The sequence below is a fragment of the Ovis canadensis genome, chromosome 2 (genome assembly GCF_042477335.2).
Source record: "Ovis canadensis isolate MfBH-ARS-UI-01 breed Bighorn chromosome 2, ARS-UI_OviCan_v2, whole genome shotgun sequence".
In the NCBI taxonomy this organism is placed as follows: Eukaryota; Metazoa; Chordata; class Mammalia; order Artiodactyla; family Bovidae; genus Ovis; species Ovis canadensis.
This window is the reverse complement of record NC_091246.1, coordinates 213,200,392-213,213,854: the sequence shown is the minus strand read 5'-3', so window position 1 is coordinate 213,213,854 and position 13,463 is coordinate 213,200,392. Positions and strand designations below refer to the sequence as shown.

General features: G+C 49.8%; 1 protein-coding gene across 6 annotated transcripts in view; it reads right to left on the bottom strand.

The window, feature by feature from the left end:
• The window catches only part of NRP2 (neuropilin 2), a 122,060-nt gene extending 109,343 nt beyond the window's left edge, over positions 1 to 12,717 (bottom strand). For all 6 annotated transcript variants that reach the window (XM_069578094.1, XM_069578093.1, XM_069578089.1 and 3 more), the window contains exon 1: positions 11,777 to 12,717. In XM_069578094.1, coding sequence (XP_069434195.1) covers positions 11,777 to 11,849 — 73 coding nt within the window. In that variant the 5' untranslated portion in view covers positions 11,850 to 12,717. The remainder of the gene's footprint in view (positions 1 to 11,776) is intronic.
• Between the last annotated feature and the right edge of the window lie 746 nt (positions 12,718 to 13,463).

Here is a 13,463-nt window from a genome sequence, read left to right as displayed (position 1 = left end):
TTGAACACACATCCGGGACACATAATTATTAGAAATTCACACTTCAGTCCTATACACACATTCACACCCTCTCATAAAATATCACACATCATTTGCACAGACATATATCCACCAAGATAAATACTAGAATCTCCATCTCTATTTTTCTTGGAGAGATCTGAATTCTTGAAATCTATCATCAGTAAAAACTGTAAAGAAAACACACTTAATCCTTCTCCACCTCCTCTTGATAACTGATCTTTCATTTCCAGGTTTGGGGACCCTTCTGAAATACAGAAGAGTCTGTCTGAAATACAAACACGCCTCCAAGAGAAATGAGCTAGACTTTCTTCCAAAGAGCTGCACCACCCAGGGCTCAGGAGGTCTGTGTCACGTGCCAAAAGGAACAGCATAAATGTTCTCTATGTGTTTCCGAGGAGTCCAGCCCAGCCAAGAGGGAGCTGAACTCAAGGGCAAACGCCTTTAGGCCAATCTCCACACAGAGAGGCGAGGTTGACCCCATTGAATTTTAGCTACTTGCCTGTCTGGCAAGTTGACAAGTGACTTCTTTCTGTATTTGGTGAATACCTTACACCTGGGGCAAATTCATTCCCAAAGAGAAGCAGGCGAACCCAAGCCTGGACCGTTCAGAGCAGGGTTTCTCCTACATCTGAGAGGGAAGTCTAAGGGATGGGCCAGGTCAGGTCAGATAAAGACCTCGGAGGTCTTTGGACCATGGATGAAAGGATTCAAGTGACACCTCTAGCCATGATTAAAATCAAGGGACTACTAACTTCTAAAGTCACAAAGTTTGATTTACCCCCATAATGAATACTTAGGTGTTTTAATTTGACATATAAAAGGTCAGATTATTTCTGGCCTTCGTATCTTTCTGTTTCCTCGTTTGTTTTTCTCATGCGCTTTTGTTTGAGGCTTGCCAGGTGGCACCAGTGGTAAAAAACCCACCTGTCAATGCAGGAGACATAAGAGATGAGGGGTTCGACCCCTGGGCTGGGAAGATCCCCTGGAGGAGAGCATGGCAACCCACTCCAGTATTCTTGTCTGGAGAATTCCAGGGACAGAGGTGCCTGGCAGGCTCCTCCAGTCCACAGGGTCACAAAGAGTCAGACACGACTGAAGAGACTTGTTTGCTGGTGAGCTAAGCACCATCTGATGCTGCCTACGGGTACCTGTTTCTGGATCAGGTAAAGGGACTCTGGACCCGTCTACTTACAATTCTATGGCACTCTGCCAGTTTGAAAAGGAACTCACCCTCCTATAGGACCCAATTTAAGACAAAGCACTGATTCCTTAGTAATACAATTTTTAGGAAGTATTTATTAAAAAGAAGTAGCATATCTTTAAAAAAAATCTGGTGTGCCTCCTAAGGAAATTCAGCTGGAGTTGCTTTTAAAGGAACACTGTATGGCCAGAACTTGAAAATAATCGGATTACGGTGGTTTACTTCACAATGGCCAGGTGACACCAGCTACAAACCTCGGGCTGTTCTGCACAGAACAATCAGATCACTCGGTGTAACTGAACTGAAGGTAAAAGTCCTTATCAAAAACAGGGAACTTAGGCTGGCTGGATACGGGACTGGAGCATCAGGTTGTTGTCAAAGGTGGGCCTGCGGTAAGGGGACCAGACTACCAGGAGGGGGCGGGGCTGGCATTAGCAAAAGAGGGGATGCAAGCACCTGGATTCTTAACTCCCTGTAACCTTCCTGTGTCTCAGTTTCCTAAACTGTAATTCCGTGAGTGGTTGGAATTAAGTGTGTCGTTTTCAAAGTTCTTTTTGGAAGTGTTTGTTTCACCGTCGATCAAAACTGGACCCAGAACTCCAAAGTACAAAGCCACTAAAAGTGCAGATCTTCTTCGGTGTGGGCACAGAGGGTAGCAGAATCAGTGCAGTATGCCTGCCTTGAAGCCCCTCCCTGTCTTTCTGACGGAGCTTCTCCATAAGGACTTCAGCGCTTTCTGGAACTGGGTTTGAAACCCATTAGATCTCAGTTCCCTTGTTACTTTCAAATGCCACAGAAAAGAGAACAAGTACAAGGATTAGAAGACCCAATATACATACCTGAGGGCACTTGATGGAGAAAAACAGTCTAATTTCATCCCCAAATAACACATTCACAGCACAGTCTCATCCTATGACCATAGCATTGTTTTTATTTATTAGAAGGAAAGAAAAGAAGAAGCCCTTTCTACAACTTCAAAAGAGAGAAGGCTGTCACTTTGTTAACTAGTCAGGAGCCTTGTATGCAAGTAAGATCTCGCCACTGGAAAGCTGTGTGACCTTGGGTAGTTAGCAAACCATTCTGAGCCTTTATTTTCCCACCTATAATGAGGGGAGTGATGCTACAGGTCAGTTCCAGTTCTAAATTTCATAGCCTGTATAACTATGGAAGGGGAAAATCCTATAACCCACAGATGAACCTCTAATTAAAAAGATTCTCTACCCTCCTAGACAACAAGGTATTTATGCAAAGTGTTGATTTTATTTCATCTGCTTGGTAAGCCTGAAACAAAACTCTAGGATTCTTCAGTGAATGCATCTGTCTTGCATTATGGAGAGTTTAAATGTCTCTTTCAATCACATTAGCTCTACTGACGTGAGTTTCTTTTCTTAACTGAGTCTGTGGCTGTATATTTATAAATATAAGGCATACACAATTCTGTGTGTGAGCTTCTCAACAATGATGCATGAAAAGAAAACAGAGGAGGAGTTTTTTCCAATCTCTCACACAGATCTTCTAAGTCCTGTGCTCAGGGTTTGAACCAAATTTTGCTCACTAACCTTGAATAAGCTTCTTTTAAAGTGATCTCTGTAGGCTGAGGCTGGATTTTGTTTTATTCAAAGCGACTTCAGCCTGTCACAAGACAGTCTCATAAAAATCTGTATCTTGGCTTAAGCTTGGAAGAAATGAGCCAATCCATCAGCCCAGGAATGCGGCTGTTTGACCACTTCCTAAGGCAACTGGGAAGGGATGCAATCTATTCAATTTATGGGGCTGGGTGGCAGTGAGTGATCCACTCCTGAAGGCACAGCAAATGAAAATTCTTGTGAACTTTTGCAATGAGAAAGTTCAAAATCTGAATAAAAGAACTGTCTGGCAGGGCAGCAAGGAGGGAACGGGAGAGTGGGAAAGGAAGGCAGCACTTGAGCATGGAAGAAGGAGTGAGGAATGAGGCAAACTTCCTCTTCTGAAACACCTCTGATGAATTCACCAAGGACAGAACTGGAAATCAGGTCTGGAAACAGGGCCTTTGGAACGTCTCTCCTCAATCTGGATGCTAAAAATGAACCTTCATTTAATCGTTAAAATGTAAGTTTGATGTGATTACCTCCCCTGACCTCGAATCATGCCACCTGTGGTAACCTTGTTATTTGTCATCTTATATCATAAACAAATGCAATTCCAATAGGGCAGCCAATATAATATCATTAGCTGATATTTATGTCCACTCTTTCCCAGCCCGCATTGCAAATGCAATTTTGATGCCATTGATGAGAGATCTGGGATTACAATTCCTGACCATTTCAACAGACATTTGGGGAAGGAAATAGAAGAAGAATAATTTTAGGGTCTCTCCAAAAGGTAATATAATTGTTTTCATTTATTTTGATTAACAGAAGGCTTCTGTTGAAACATTCATGGCTCCCCATTGGTTAGTAAATGAAATCCAAACCCCCTGGGCCAGCAATTTGGACCTTGCATTTGGCCCAAGCTATTATTTCCAAACTTATTTGCAACTATTTGCTTCCATATTGTCTAAATGGCCATTTCTTAGTGTTCCCCAAACACTCAGTGTTCCTTCTCTGCTCCCTTTTGCCCTTCCCCTCCTATGCTTTTCCCAGCTCTAAACCCATCTAAACTCCCAATCCAGGCTCACATGCCACCTCCACCCTCCCTGATCTCCCAGGAGTAACCTCTTCCAACTTCTGAGGCTGAAGCTCTTTAGCATCTTCTAAAGTGTGAGAGAATCTTATCCATACTGCTGGACCACCTGCTCATCTTTGGCAAACCTTACGGCATCAAACCCAGAGTCTTTGCCAAAGATCACACTCAATGAGGCTTGATGAATTAATGAGTTAATAATTGACTAGGTAACATCAGGTGGTTCAGTGGTAAAGAATCCACTTGCCAATGCAGGAGATGTGGGTTCAGTCCCTGGGTCAGGAAGATTCCCTGGAGAAGGAAATGACAACTCAATCCAGTATTCTTGCCTAGAAAATCCCATGGACAGAGGAGTCTGGCAGGCTACAGTCCATGGGGAAGCAAAGAATTAGACACGACTGCCCACCCATGCACGCTGCCTCAGCAGGGTAATACCCTAAGTATCAGTAAGTATTACAAATTCTAAGAAAGCCTTATCACAAAGTATTCTGCATGTCCAGCCTCCACCCTTCCTTCCCAACTCACAGCTGCTATTAAATGCAAATATTTTTTATTGGTGAACCAGGAGTTTAGAGGACTTGTCTGGGATAATAATACCTAGTCATACATCAAGGTAGAGCTAGTGTGAACTCATAGGACACAGTAACCTCAGATAATGGTGATGAAGTTCAAAGGAAATTATGCTTTAATTCTAACAATGGTAAAATTAATTTTATCTGAGGGCTTTCTTACCCCCTCATTCCATCCTGCCATCCTCCCAAGGGGAAGTTCTAGATACTTGTTTTCAGTAGCACCAAGAAGCTTCAAAGTCCTACTTTATCCCTAAACTCTTGCTGGGTTTCAGTTCACTCCTTTCTACCCATCCTCCCCCATCAGCTCCCTTCCCCTGGCCCCCAATATGCCTTTTAGGCACATCTGTTTTATTTTTCCCCTTTATCAAAATAAATTATTTTTGCTGCTTGGTCCAGTCATTTGCAATTCCCTTTATCTTCTTCACTGAAAGACTGGCCAGAACCCAGATCCCTGGCTATCACAGGATCTTGAGAGGCGGTGAATAGGGTATCACTGGCTATGTGCATTAGACTGGCCAGCAGCCCCATCCAAGGCATGCTTTCCTTTTGTTATTCCCACCCCACTCCTTTTTTTTTTTTTTTCTGGATTAGATCATGACTCTTTTATGAAGACCCAGAGGGAAATGGGATTATTAAGGGTCTTGCTGGGTAAAAGCTATTTTGTCTTTACGACGACTTTTTTGAGTTCAGCTGCTGAGGGGCCTTTCTGCCAGAGTAGAAGTTATTACACATTTGGGGCGCCCCTTCCATGCAGTGGTTCCTGCTGAGCACACTTTCAGGGATGAAGGATGGAAGAGGAGGAAAGGAAAGGAGAGAGATTTAAAAAATCAGTAGAGGTGAGAACTCTGAAAGTAGAAAACCAAGGCGAAAAAAAAAGTATAAAGAACTGATGTAAATCTAAGATGAGAATCCAGCAGAGAACATGCACCTGTGAAGAACAGGGTGCCGAGAGATTAATCTGACGCTTATAAAACCAGACAAAGGTCTAGTGGGGTAAGAGCTGGGAATAAGTAATTATTTACTGATTTTTTTTTAAAAAAGAACAAACTCATAAAAGTCACATAAACTTACCGCAAGGGTGTTAGTGTGCTTTCTGTCTTTTTATGATCACTAGATACTATTAACCCTACTGAAGCTGTTTTGAAGATTAAATGACTTCCGAACAGGCAGCTTAATATGTACTCAACAGTACTCTATGTAATCTGAAATAGCCGAACACTCTAGAAATCAGTCAGCTATTGGGATCAAACACACTTACAGATAGAGACACTGAGGGACAGAGAAATCAGGGATTCAGGATCACTGAGCCATCAGGTGACTGACAGGTCTGGCTCTAACGCTTCAGAAGCTAGGATGTCTGATGAAGGCCTCCCCGAACCTTTCAGTGACAAACTTATTCAATAGCATTTAGAGACAGACAAATGTTTTGCCTGTTTGAAAACTCCTTTTTCTCTCCCAGTGCCAGGAATCTGTGTGTGAACAATGAGAGATGTGTTTGAGGCTGGGGTGTGAGTGGGCTGGAGGTACTTAACACCTTCTTCACTCCCAACACACAGGCACTCTGTTCCTTGTCATCCTGGCCCTCTTTCCTGCTTCCTGGAAACCAGGGTGTGTGTCTGGGGGGGAGGGTGTGGCGGGGGTGTTAGTAGATCACTCAAGTCTGAAAGTATGTGTCACAATATCAGAGGTTTTTTTTTTTTTTCCCCCTAGCAGTTTCCTTTTCTCTCCTGTCTCCTCAACCCCAGTCTTCTCCATCCTAAATGCCATGGTTGTTATTGTTCTACTGGAGAGGAGCAGCATTTTCAGAGATGGGGGATTTATTTTTATAGCACAGCTGGTCTGCCAAAGGTCACATAATTTGGCAATGTTCCCAGTGGTTAAAAATTAATTTCTCCTTATTAATACAACCAAGGTCCCATAGGATCGGAGCTCAGCCTTATCTAAACTTGACAGCTTCCTAAACCTTTAGAAGATGCTCTCTCCTGGAGGGCCAGCCACACTACAAGGCCACTGTGTCCTGGAATCCAACCCTACTGATTCCTATTAGGTAATGAGCCCATTAAGCCCTTCAACCGTTTCTCATAAAGGCAGCTAAAGCTTTGGAAAAGGCCATAGGTTCTCCAGGACAAACGTTCACATTACCTTCCAGGAATGAGTTAATTAAAAAAAAAAAAAGTTAATGCCTTACTTGAAAGGAATCATACAAAAAGTTTTAGGGATCAAACACAAGTATGACACACAAGGAGAGTGTCTCAAAGATTATCCAGTGGCAAGTGATGGTCAGATGATAAAATACCTCAAATATGTTAATGATACTATAAACTACTGCCCAGACATCACTTTTCAAGTCTTTTCTCGTCAGTGCAAGAAATTAAAAAGGTATTATGCTTCTGCTCCATTTTTGAAAAAAAGAAAGTCTTGTCTCTACTTTCCTAAAGTCTTTCCCAACAGGACTTTTGGGGAGTATATTCTAAAAACCCTTTACCAATGAACCTGGTTCTGACTTATGTCAGCTCAGAAGTGTCTCACACTTGGGTTACCCAAAAACAGCTCATTCTCTTGACTGCTTTAATAAGCATTGAGGGAAATGACGAACACCAGGCAGGATCCTCAGGGCCATGCAGCCCCTAGTGTCTCTCCCAACTGACCCCCCACGGGCCTCTCCTCAGCTGTTATTCGCTTTCATGCCTCATTGCTTTTGAATTGGGATTTGAACTCCTAGTCTCCTCTACACTGTGAAGGCAGGAACTGGCCTTTCAGGTGCAGAACGTGATCTACCCAGTAGGAGATGCGAGCCATTTGGTAGACAGCAGGAGTCCCGTCTGGATAGCCCAGGGTTCTAGTCACCGCAGCCTTCCAGCATTTCATTTTGCCAATTGGGTGCTCTATGGCTTAATCTGAGGTCTCCTCAGCATGATATAAAAGCCCAGACCTGCGGGGCTGCCTGGGCAGTCACGATTAATTGTACCAGGCACAACTTGGACAAGAAGGGGCTTGCCCTGGAACCCGCGTGGGGATCGTTTCTCTTTCCACTGTTTTGCACTGTTTTCCACAGTTTTGCACTCTGCTGGCAACTAGCACTAGCTTCACTACCTCCAGTGGCTGTTTATGGGGTAAAGTGGAGTTGTTACTCACTGAAAGCCAGCAAGAGCCTAGTCCCTCAAAGTCTAAAGCAGGCGGTCTGTGCCAAATCCAAGAGTTTATAGTTCTACTTGCAAATGTTTATGCCTGCCCACAGTCATCCGGCAATGCAGGGAGACAGCAGAAGACAAAAATGAAAACCCTCTTCAGACTCCTCTCCTCCAGAGCAGAGACCGTGGTTGCCTCTTTCAGGATTTCTGTCTCCCACAGTCAATTTACACCTCTTATCTGATCATGCTCTCCAGACGGAAGGCTGAATTGACCGCTTCTGCCAGGGACCATGGCAATGGTGTTAAAACTCAACCACAGATCAAAGCTCTCCAGGCAAGGGGCTGGTAGGGGTAGGAGGCGGGGGTGGGGTGAGGTTTTTTTTTGAGGGGGGCGGTTGATGGTTACAGGGTCCGGGTTCTTTTGGCCCCAAGCGGTGAGACCCGTGGGCTGGGAAACGTCAGGGCTGGGAGTTACCACCATAGAAGGAGCCCATTGTCAGGGGTTGATGATTTCCTGAGCAAAACCCAGTTCCCCGCAGACCACGAGATTAAGTCTAGCAAAGGGGAGTTTCGTGGCCAGGCGCTGACCGTGAATGGCCAGCGCCAGGGGGCTCTCCTCGCTGTCTGAAACCGAAAGGAGGGGAGGTGGTGGGAGGGAGGCGAGCGGTGAGCACCGGCCAATCAACCCGAGCTCGGATCTCCTTCCTCTTCCAGAGAAATTCAGCCGGAGCCGCAGAAGCGGTGACACGGTGGGGCTGGATCCCCTAAGCTTGGCTGGGAAAGCTGATTACCATCTCCATAACCCCATGGTCCCCGGAGGGGCGTGCGGTTCCTTCCACCAGCCCCGACCCCGGCAGCCCTGGACCTCAGCTCGGCAGATGCCCCCACCCAGCCGCCGGGACTTTAGCTCCGCGGATGCCCCCCACCCTCGCTGGGCGCCCGGGTGGGACCTGGTGGGAAACACGGCGGTGCGCTAGCCCCAGGCGAAGGGCGGGGGCAGCCAGTTAATCACAGCTCGCCTCGCCTCCATTAACTTCTGTTGATATTAAAAAGAAATCAATCAGTGAAAATGGAGCCTTGGCCGTGAATATTTCTTTTTCTCCAGTGGAAAAGCAAAGAGCGAGGCGGCGGCGGAGGGGAGGCGGAACTCGCCGGCGACTGCAGAGGATTCTCCCAGGCCGAAGACCGCAGCGGAGACTTAACTTTCTGGCAATGGGCAGTGCTGAGGAAATGCCGCAGGCTTCTCCCTGGGGGTGTCCTTAGTGTGGAGGAGGAGGGGACAAAGCTAGAAGAGTTGGAGGCGGCCCACTTAACCCGGCTGGAGCTTCGGTTTTGCTTTCTCTGGGAATATTTTTGCCTAATAGAATGTTTATGGATCGCTCGGCTCTGTTTCTGCTGCGTAGCCCAAACAAATCGATGCGGCGTTAGAGACAGCGCGGGGTGGGGGTGGGGAGGGCCGGCCGGGGGGCCCCCACGTCCCCACCACGTGGAATGCCCGCGCGCCGCGTGCTCTTCACCTGTTCGCGCGCACTGGCGGGCGCCCGGCGCGCAGCGCTACTAAAGTTGTCCGCATTCCCGCGGCTCAAACTGCCTCCCTTCTGCCTCCAACCTCAGGTCCCAATCCCACCCCGGCTTTCCTCCACCAGCTCCGCCAGCGCTCGGGCCCCCAACCCCTCTGAGCCGGCTTTCTTGGGGCGGCGCGGGAACTGCAGCGCAGAGTGGAGTGCAGGAGGGGGCGCTCCCCGCAGGGCCTTCGGAGCGTCCCCCGAATCCCCGAGCAGGGGTAGGAGGGCAGCGGCGCTGTGATCCGGCAAGGCGGCCGGCATGGCAAGGACTGGGGCAGCCTAGTGCGCGACGCCCACTCAGCTCCCAGCCGCCAGCCAGTGCGAGAAGCCACGCGCCGTGGCCAAGAGGTTATTTGCTCAATGGCTCCCTCGCTTGCTCCTTCCGCCCTTCCCCCCCACTCCACCCCACCCCAACCCAACTCGTCGGAGTGGGTTTCAACCGTCGCTGCAGGCTGGGCCCGGCCCCCTCTCGGCCGGCGCGCACCGGGTGAGTCAGAGGTCTAGCTCGGCCTCGCCCTTTGCTACTCGCTGCCAGCTCCCCCGGTGCCAGTCGGCTATTCCGACCAAAAGCCCTAGCAGCCCGCGGTTCGCGATCGCCTTTTTCCGGGGGCTGGAGAATATCCACCCCGGGCGGGTCCCAGCTCCGCGTCCCGTAGGGAGGTCCCACCCTGGGTCCGAGGCTGCCTGAGGCCTCAGAGAGGGTGACCGGCCCGCGCTCCCGCCTCTGGGCTTCTCTAGAAGTGACGCAGCGCGGCCCGGGGCTGGGGTGGGAGGGGGCTCTGCGGAGAGCGCGGGAGGCAGGTGGCAGAGCCGGAGTGGGTTTGAGCGGGTGTCGCGCACACACGTACACACTCCGCGCAGCGCTCGGGGACAGATGTGAGAACATCTGGGGTACGAGATGGCCCCTGAGTCTTTACGACCCCTCCCACTCCGCACAGCACACAGAACCTGAAGTTGTGTGTGTGTGTGTGTGTGTGTGTGTGTGTGTGTGCGCGCGCGCGTGTCGATCTGTACGCCAGTGTGCGCGCACTCGCACACCCGGGCCTACAGGAGTCCGTGCCTGAATACATAATATACCGTGGGCATCCTCGCCGCGCGCGCACGCGGACACACACACACAGCGAATCACACAAACATCCATAATTTATGCCGCTTTCAGGTCTGTGGGAGGTAATTTAATTTCGCCTCAAGCTGGGAATTTAGAATTAAGAGAACAGGGAACTGGAAGCCACAGGAAATTTCCCCAAGTGGGACCTGGACCCATCTCTTTCATACGATTTGCAGCTGCTCTGAAGACCAGTTACGGAAGAGAAAAAAGCAGCAAACGTGTGTGTCTGGAGAGTAAGGGCGTGCACGTCTTTCTTTCCCTCAAATAAACACCCAAGCTTCAAGTGGGGCGCGTGCCTGTGTTGGCGAGTGAGAATCAGAGTCCCCAGCTCCCGCAGGATCCACTAACCCGCTGTGATGGGAAGACCCGGGAGGCTGCCAGGGGTTTGTGCTACCGCTGCGGTGGCAGCCTTAGACGTGCCTCCGGGTAAGGGCACTCCAGGAAGTGTTTTTCTCCTCTCTTTTCTCCATTTCCTCCAGGGATGCTTTCCCCACTCTCAGTCACCTGTAGCAGCTTTTAAGAGTTTTGTCAGATTCCAGAGACTCTTGTCAGAGGGGAGAGAGGCTCAGCCCGGAGAAAGTGGTGTGGGGAAGCAAGACCGTCTCCCACTAGATTTTCTGGAACCAGAGAGCCCTTCTCTGAAAGAGCAGTGCCCCTGGCCAGCCTCCATTCCCCTCACCCGCCAAATACTTGCCCCAGACCATTCTGGGCCTTGCAGTGCTTATCTCTGCAGTCTGTCCACACACCCTTTTTGGCAGTGGTTGAGAACAAATTCTACCCAAAAGTTTCTAACCACTTCACAAGAGTGAGAGACCTTTGAGGGCCACGCAGTTTGTTTTATCTAATACTAGTTTTAAAAAGAACATATGATTTACTTCCCCCAGAAAATATATGGAGGCAGGAAAGAGAACTGGGTGACCAACCGCCTCCGTTAGCAGCAGCGCCCAGCCCGGAGCCGAGCCACGAGACAACTTGCTCCATCAGCCTGAGCCCAATGATTCGGAGGCTCATCCACACATTCTGCAAAGAAGCCACAGCATTGGAAAACCCAAACTAGATTCTTGTATTTCCCAAGCCCTTCAGTTCACATTGCTCAATGTAGCTAAGTGGAGGGAATGCAAATGATTTATATTTCGCTGGCTAGGTTGAAGAAACTCATGGGAGATGTGTTCTGCTTCAAGACAGGGGAAAAAAATTCCCCAAAACTGTAATGCAAAGGCTTTGTAGTATTTTTAAACCTTTGATTCAGTCCATATGTGACATCTGAACACCGCCAAATTCTGTCTATGTTTCAAAACACACACATAGTCACATACTCCTAGCAGGAAAGAAAAGTTGGGTTTTAGCAGCGGTGGTGGTATAGGGAGGGCCGACTGGGATCTCTCTCTGAATTATTCAGTATTGAGCGATCCTCCTTCTCTTGCCATTGCGTGTGGCCCCCTGCGTTAGCAGTTGTTTTTAAAGGTAAAGGCACGCTGAAATGAATTAAAAAAAAAAAAAACTTTCGGGGGGCTTACCTGCTTGGCCTCTCACTTCATGTCCTGAAAAGTAGAGAGCTAGGAAAATCCAGGTGAGAGGAAACATATCCATGTTGGAGAAGGTTTTCTCCAGAGCTGTTTTTATAGATTTCTTGTTTAATGGTAAGTCTTTGTGTTTTTCGCTCCCTTGTGTTCTTCCTTAGTGTCCTCTGCAAAGGTTCCTACCGGTCAGTGTTTCCCTTCTGAGTCCTGGCGGCCTGTCGTCACCTTTCTTCTTGCTGGGTCCCCACCTCACCAGAGGAGGGTAGCTCTTGAAATCAGCAAAGAGGGAGCAAGCCGGGAAGAGAGGATGGATTTCCTCTCTTAAAAACAAAACGCATCTATGTCCTCTCCAGTTCCTCAAAGTATCATTTCCTTTATCCTACAACATCCCGAGTATTTCCCGTTAGCCAAGCGTAAAAAAAAAAAAAAAAGAATAAAAATACAAGCCAAGACTTGCCTTGGGCATCACACGGCCCCCAGGCAGCTGTGTGATCTCAGAGGCATACACTGACATACATCCCTCGGCACTGGGGACCGGCACGCGGGCGGAGGCACAGGCCGCCGGACGGCCCGTGCGCGAGGCGGCCGCCCAAGCTCTTGCCCTCGCCGGGTTCCCCTAGCGGGAGCCTCCCCTAACGGCTACACCCGCTTGGCCAGCCTCGCGAGGGGAGTCTGAGGAAGGAAGCTGCTGCTGCTGCGGCTGCGGCTGCTGTGGCTGCTGGTGGTGCGGCGGCGGCTGGGATCGCCTGGGAGTGAGCGAGCCCCTCTCCGAGTTCGCCCGCGCCCGCCCTCACCTCCACCTCGCCCAGCGCCCGGCAGAGTGTCTGCGCGTCTGAGGATGTGCTGGGGGCTGCTGCGGGCTGGTGCCTAGCTCGCGTTCTCTGCTTCCCCTCCGGCTCCCCCCGCTGCCTTTTCAGGCCGAGCAGCATGTGGATGTCAGAGCCGCGGCAGAGCTATCCGATTACGCGCCGGCTCAGGGCCCGCCCCTTCTGTGTTCCTGATTAAAGAGGCAGCCGCGGAGACGCGCGGCGCAGAGGCGAGTGCCGCGGCACCCAGCTCGGGCGGGGCGGCGGCGGCTTTCCCCCGGCAGCGGCCGGATCAAAGTTAAGGCAGCTCCCCCCTCAAGCCACCCATCTCCCCCCCAGCACCTCCCGCCACCCTGGCACCTCCGCGGCCGGGTTTCGCCGGGCCGCCCGTGCGTAATGCCCTGCAGAAGGAGCGCCCCCGGGCACCTCCCGGGCGCGCTGCCCTTGGCCACTTGGCCCCCGTTCGAGGGAGACTCCGCGGGAAACGGAGGAAATTCTTGTCCCCCCGCCCCCGATTCCCCGACTCCGGTGCCACACACGTAGAGCCCAGCACAATGCCACGCGCAATGGCGTTACAAGAGGAGTTGGGTGGCGTATGGTGTTTGGAGCAGGGAACCCGGCAGCAGCTCAGCCATGCGTTCGCGCCGGCAGCAGTGCGTGGCGGCGACACACACGCTCAGCCCTGGCTGAATAAAACCCCAAACACTCCTTGCGTTTACTACTCAGATCCTTTGTTGTGTCCCAAACATACTCCTCTCTTCTCTGCGTGAGGGTTTAGTTTTTCCTGCGTCCCTAACTTGTAACTATCTGAAGAGGAAAGACGTTCTTCAAAGCAATTTTTCAGGTAATTAAATTGGATTCCGCCAACCTTCCAAAAA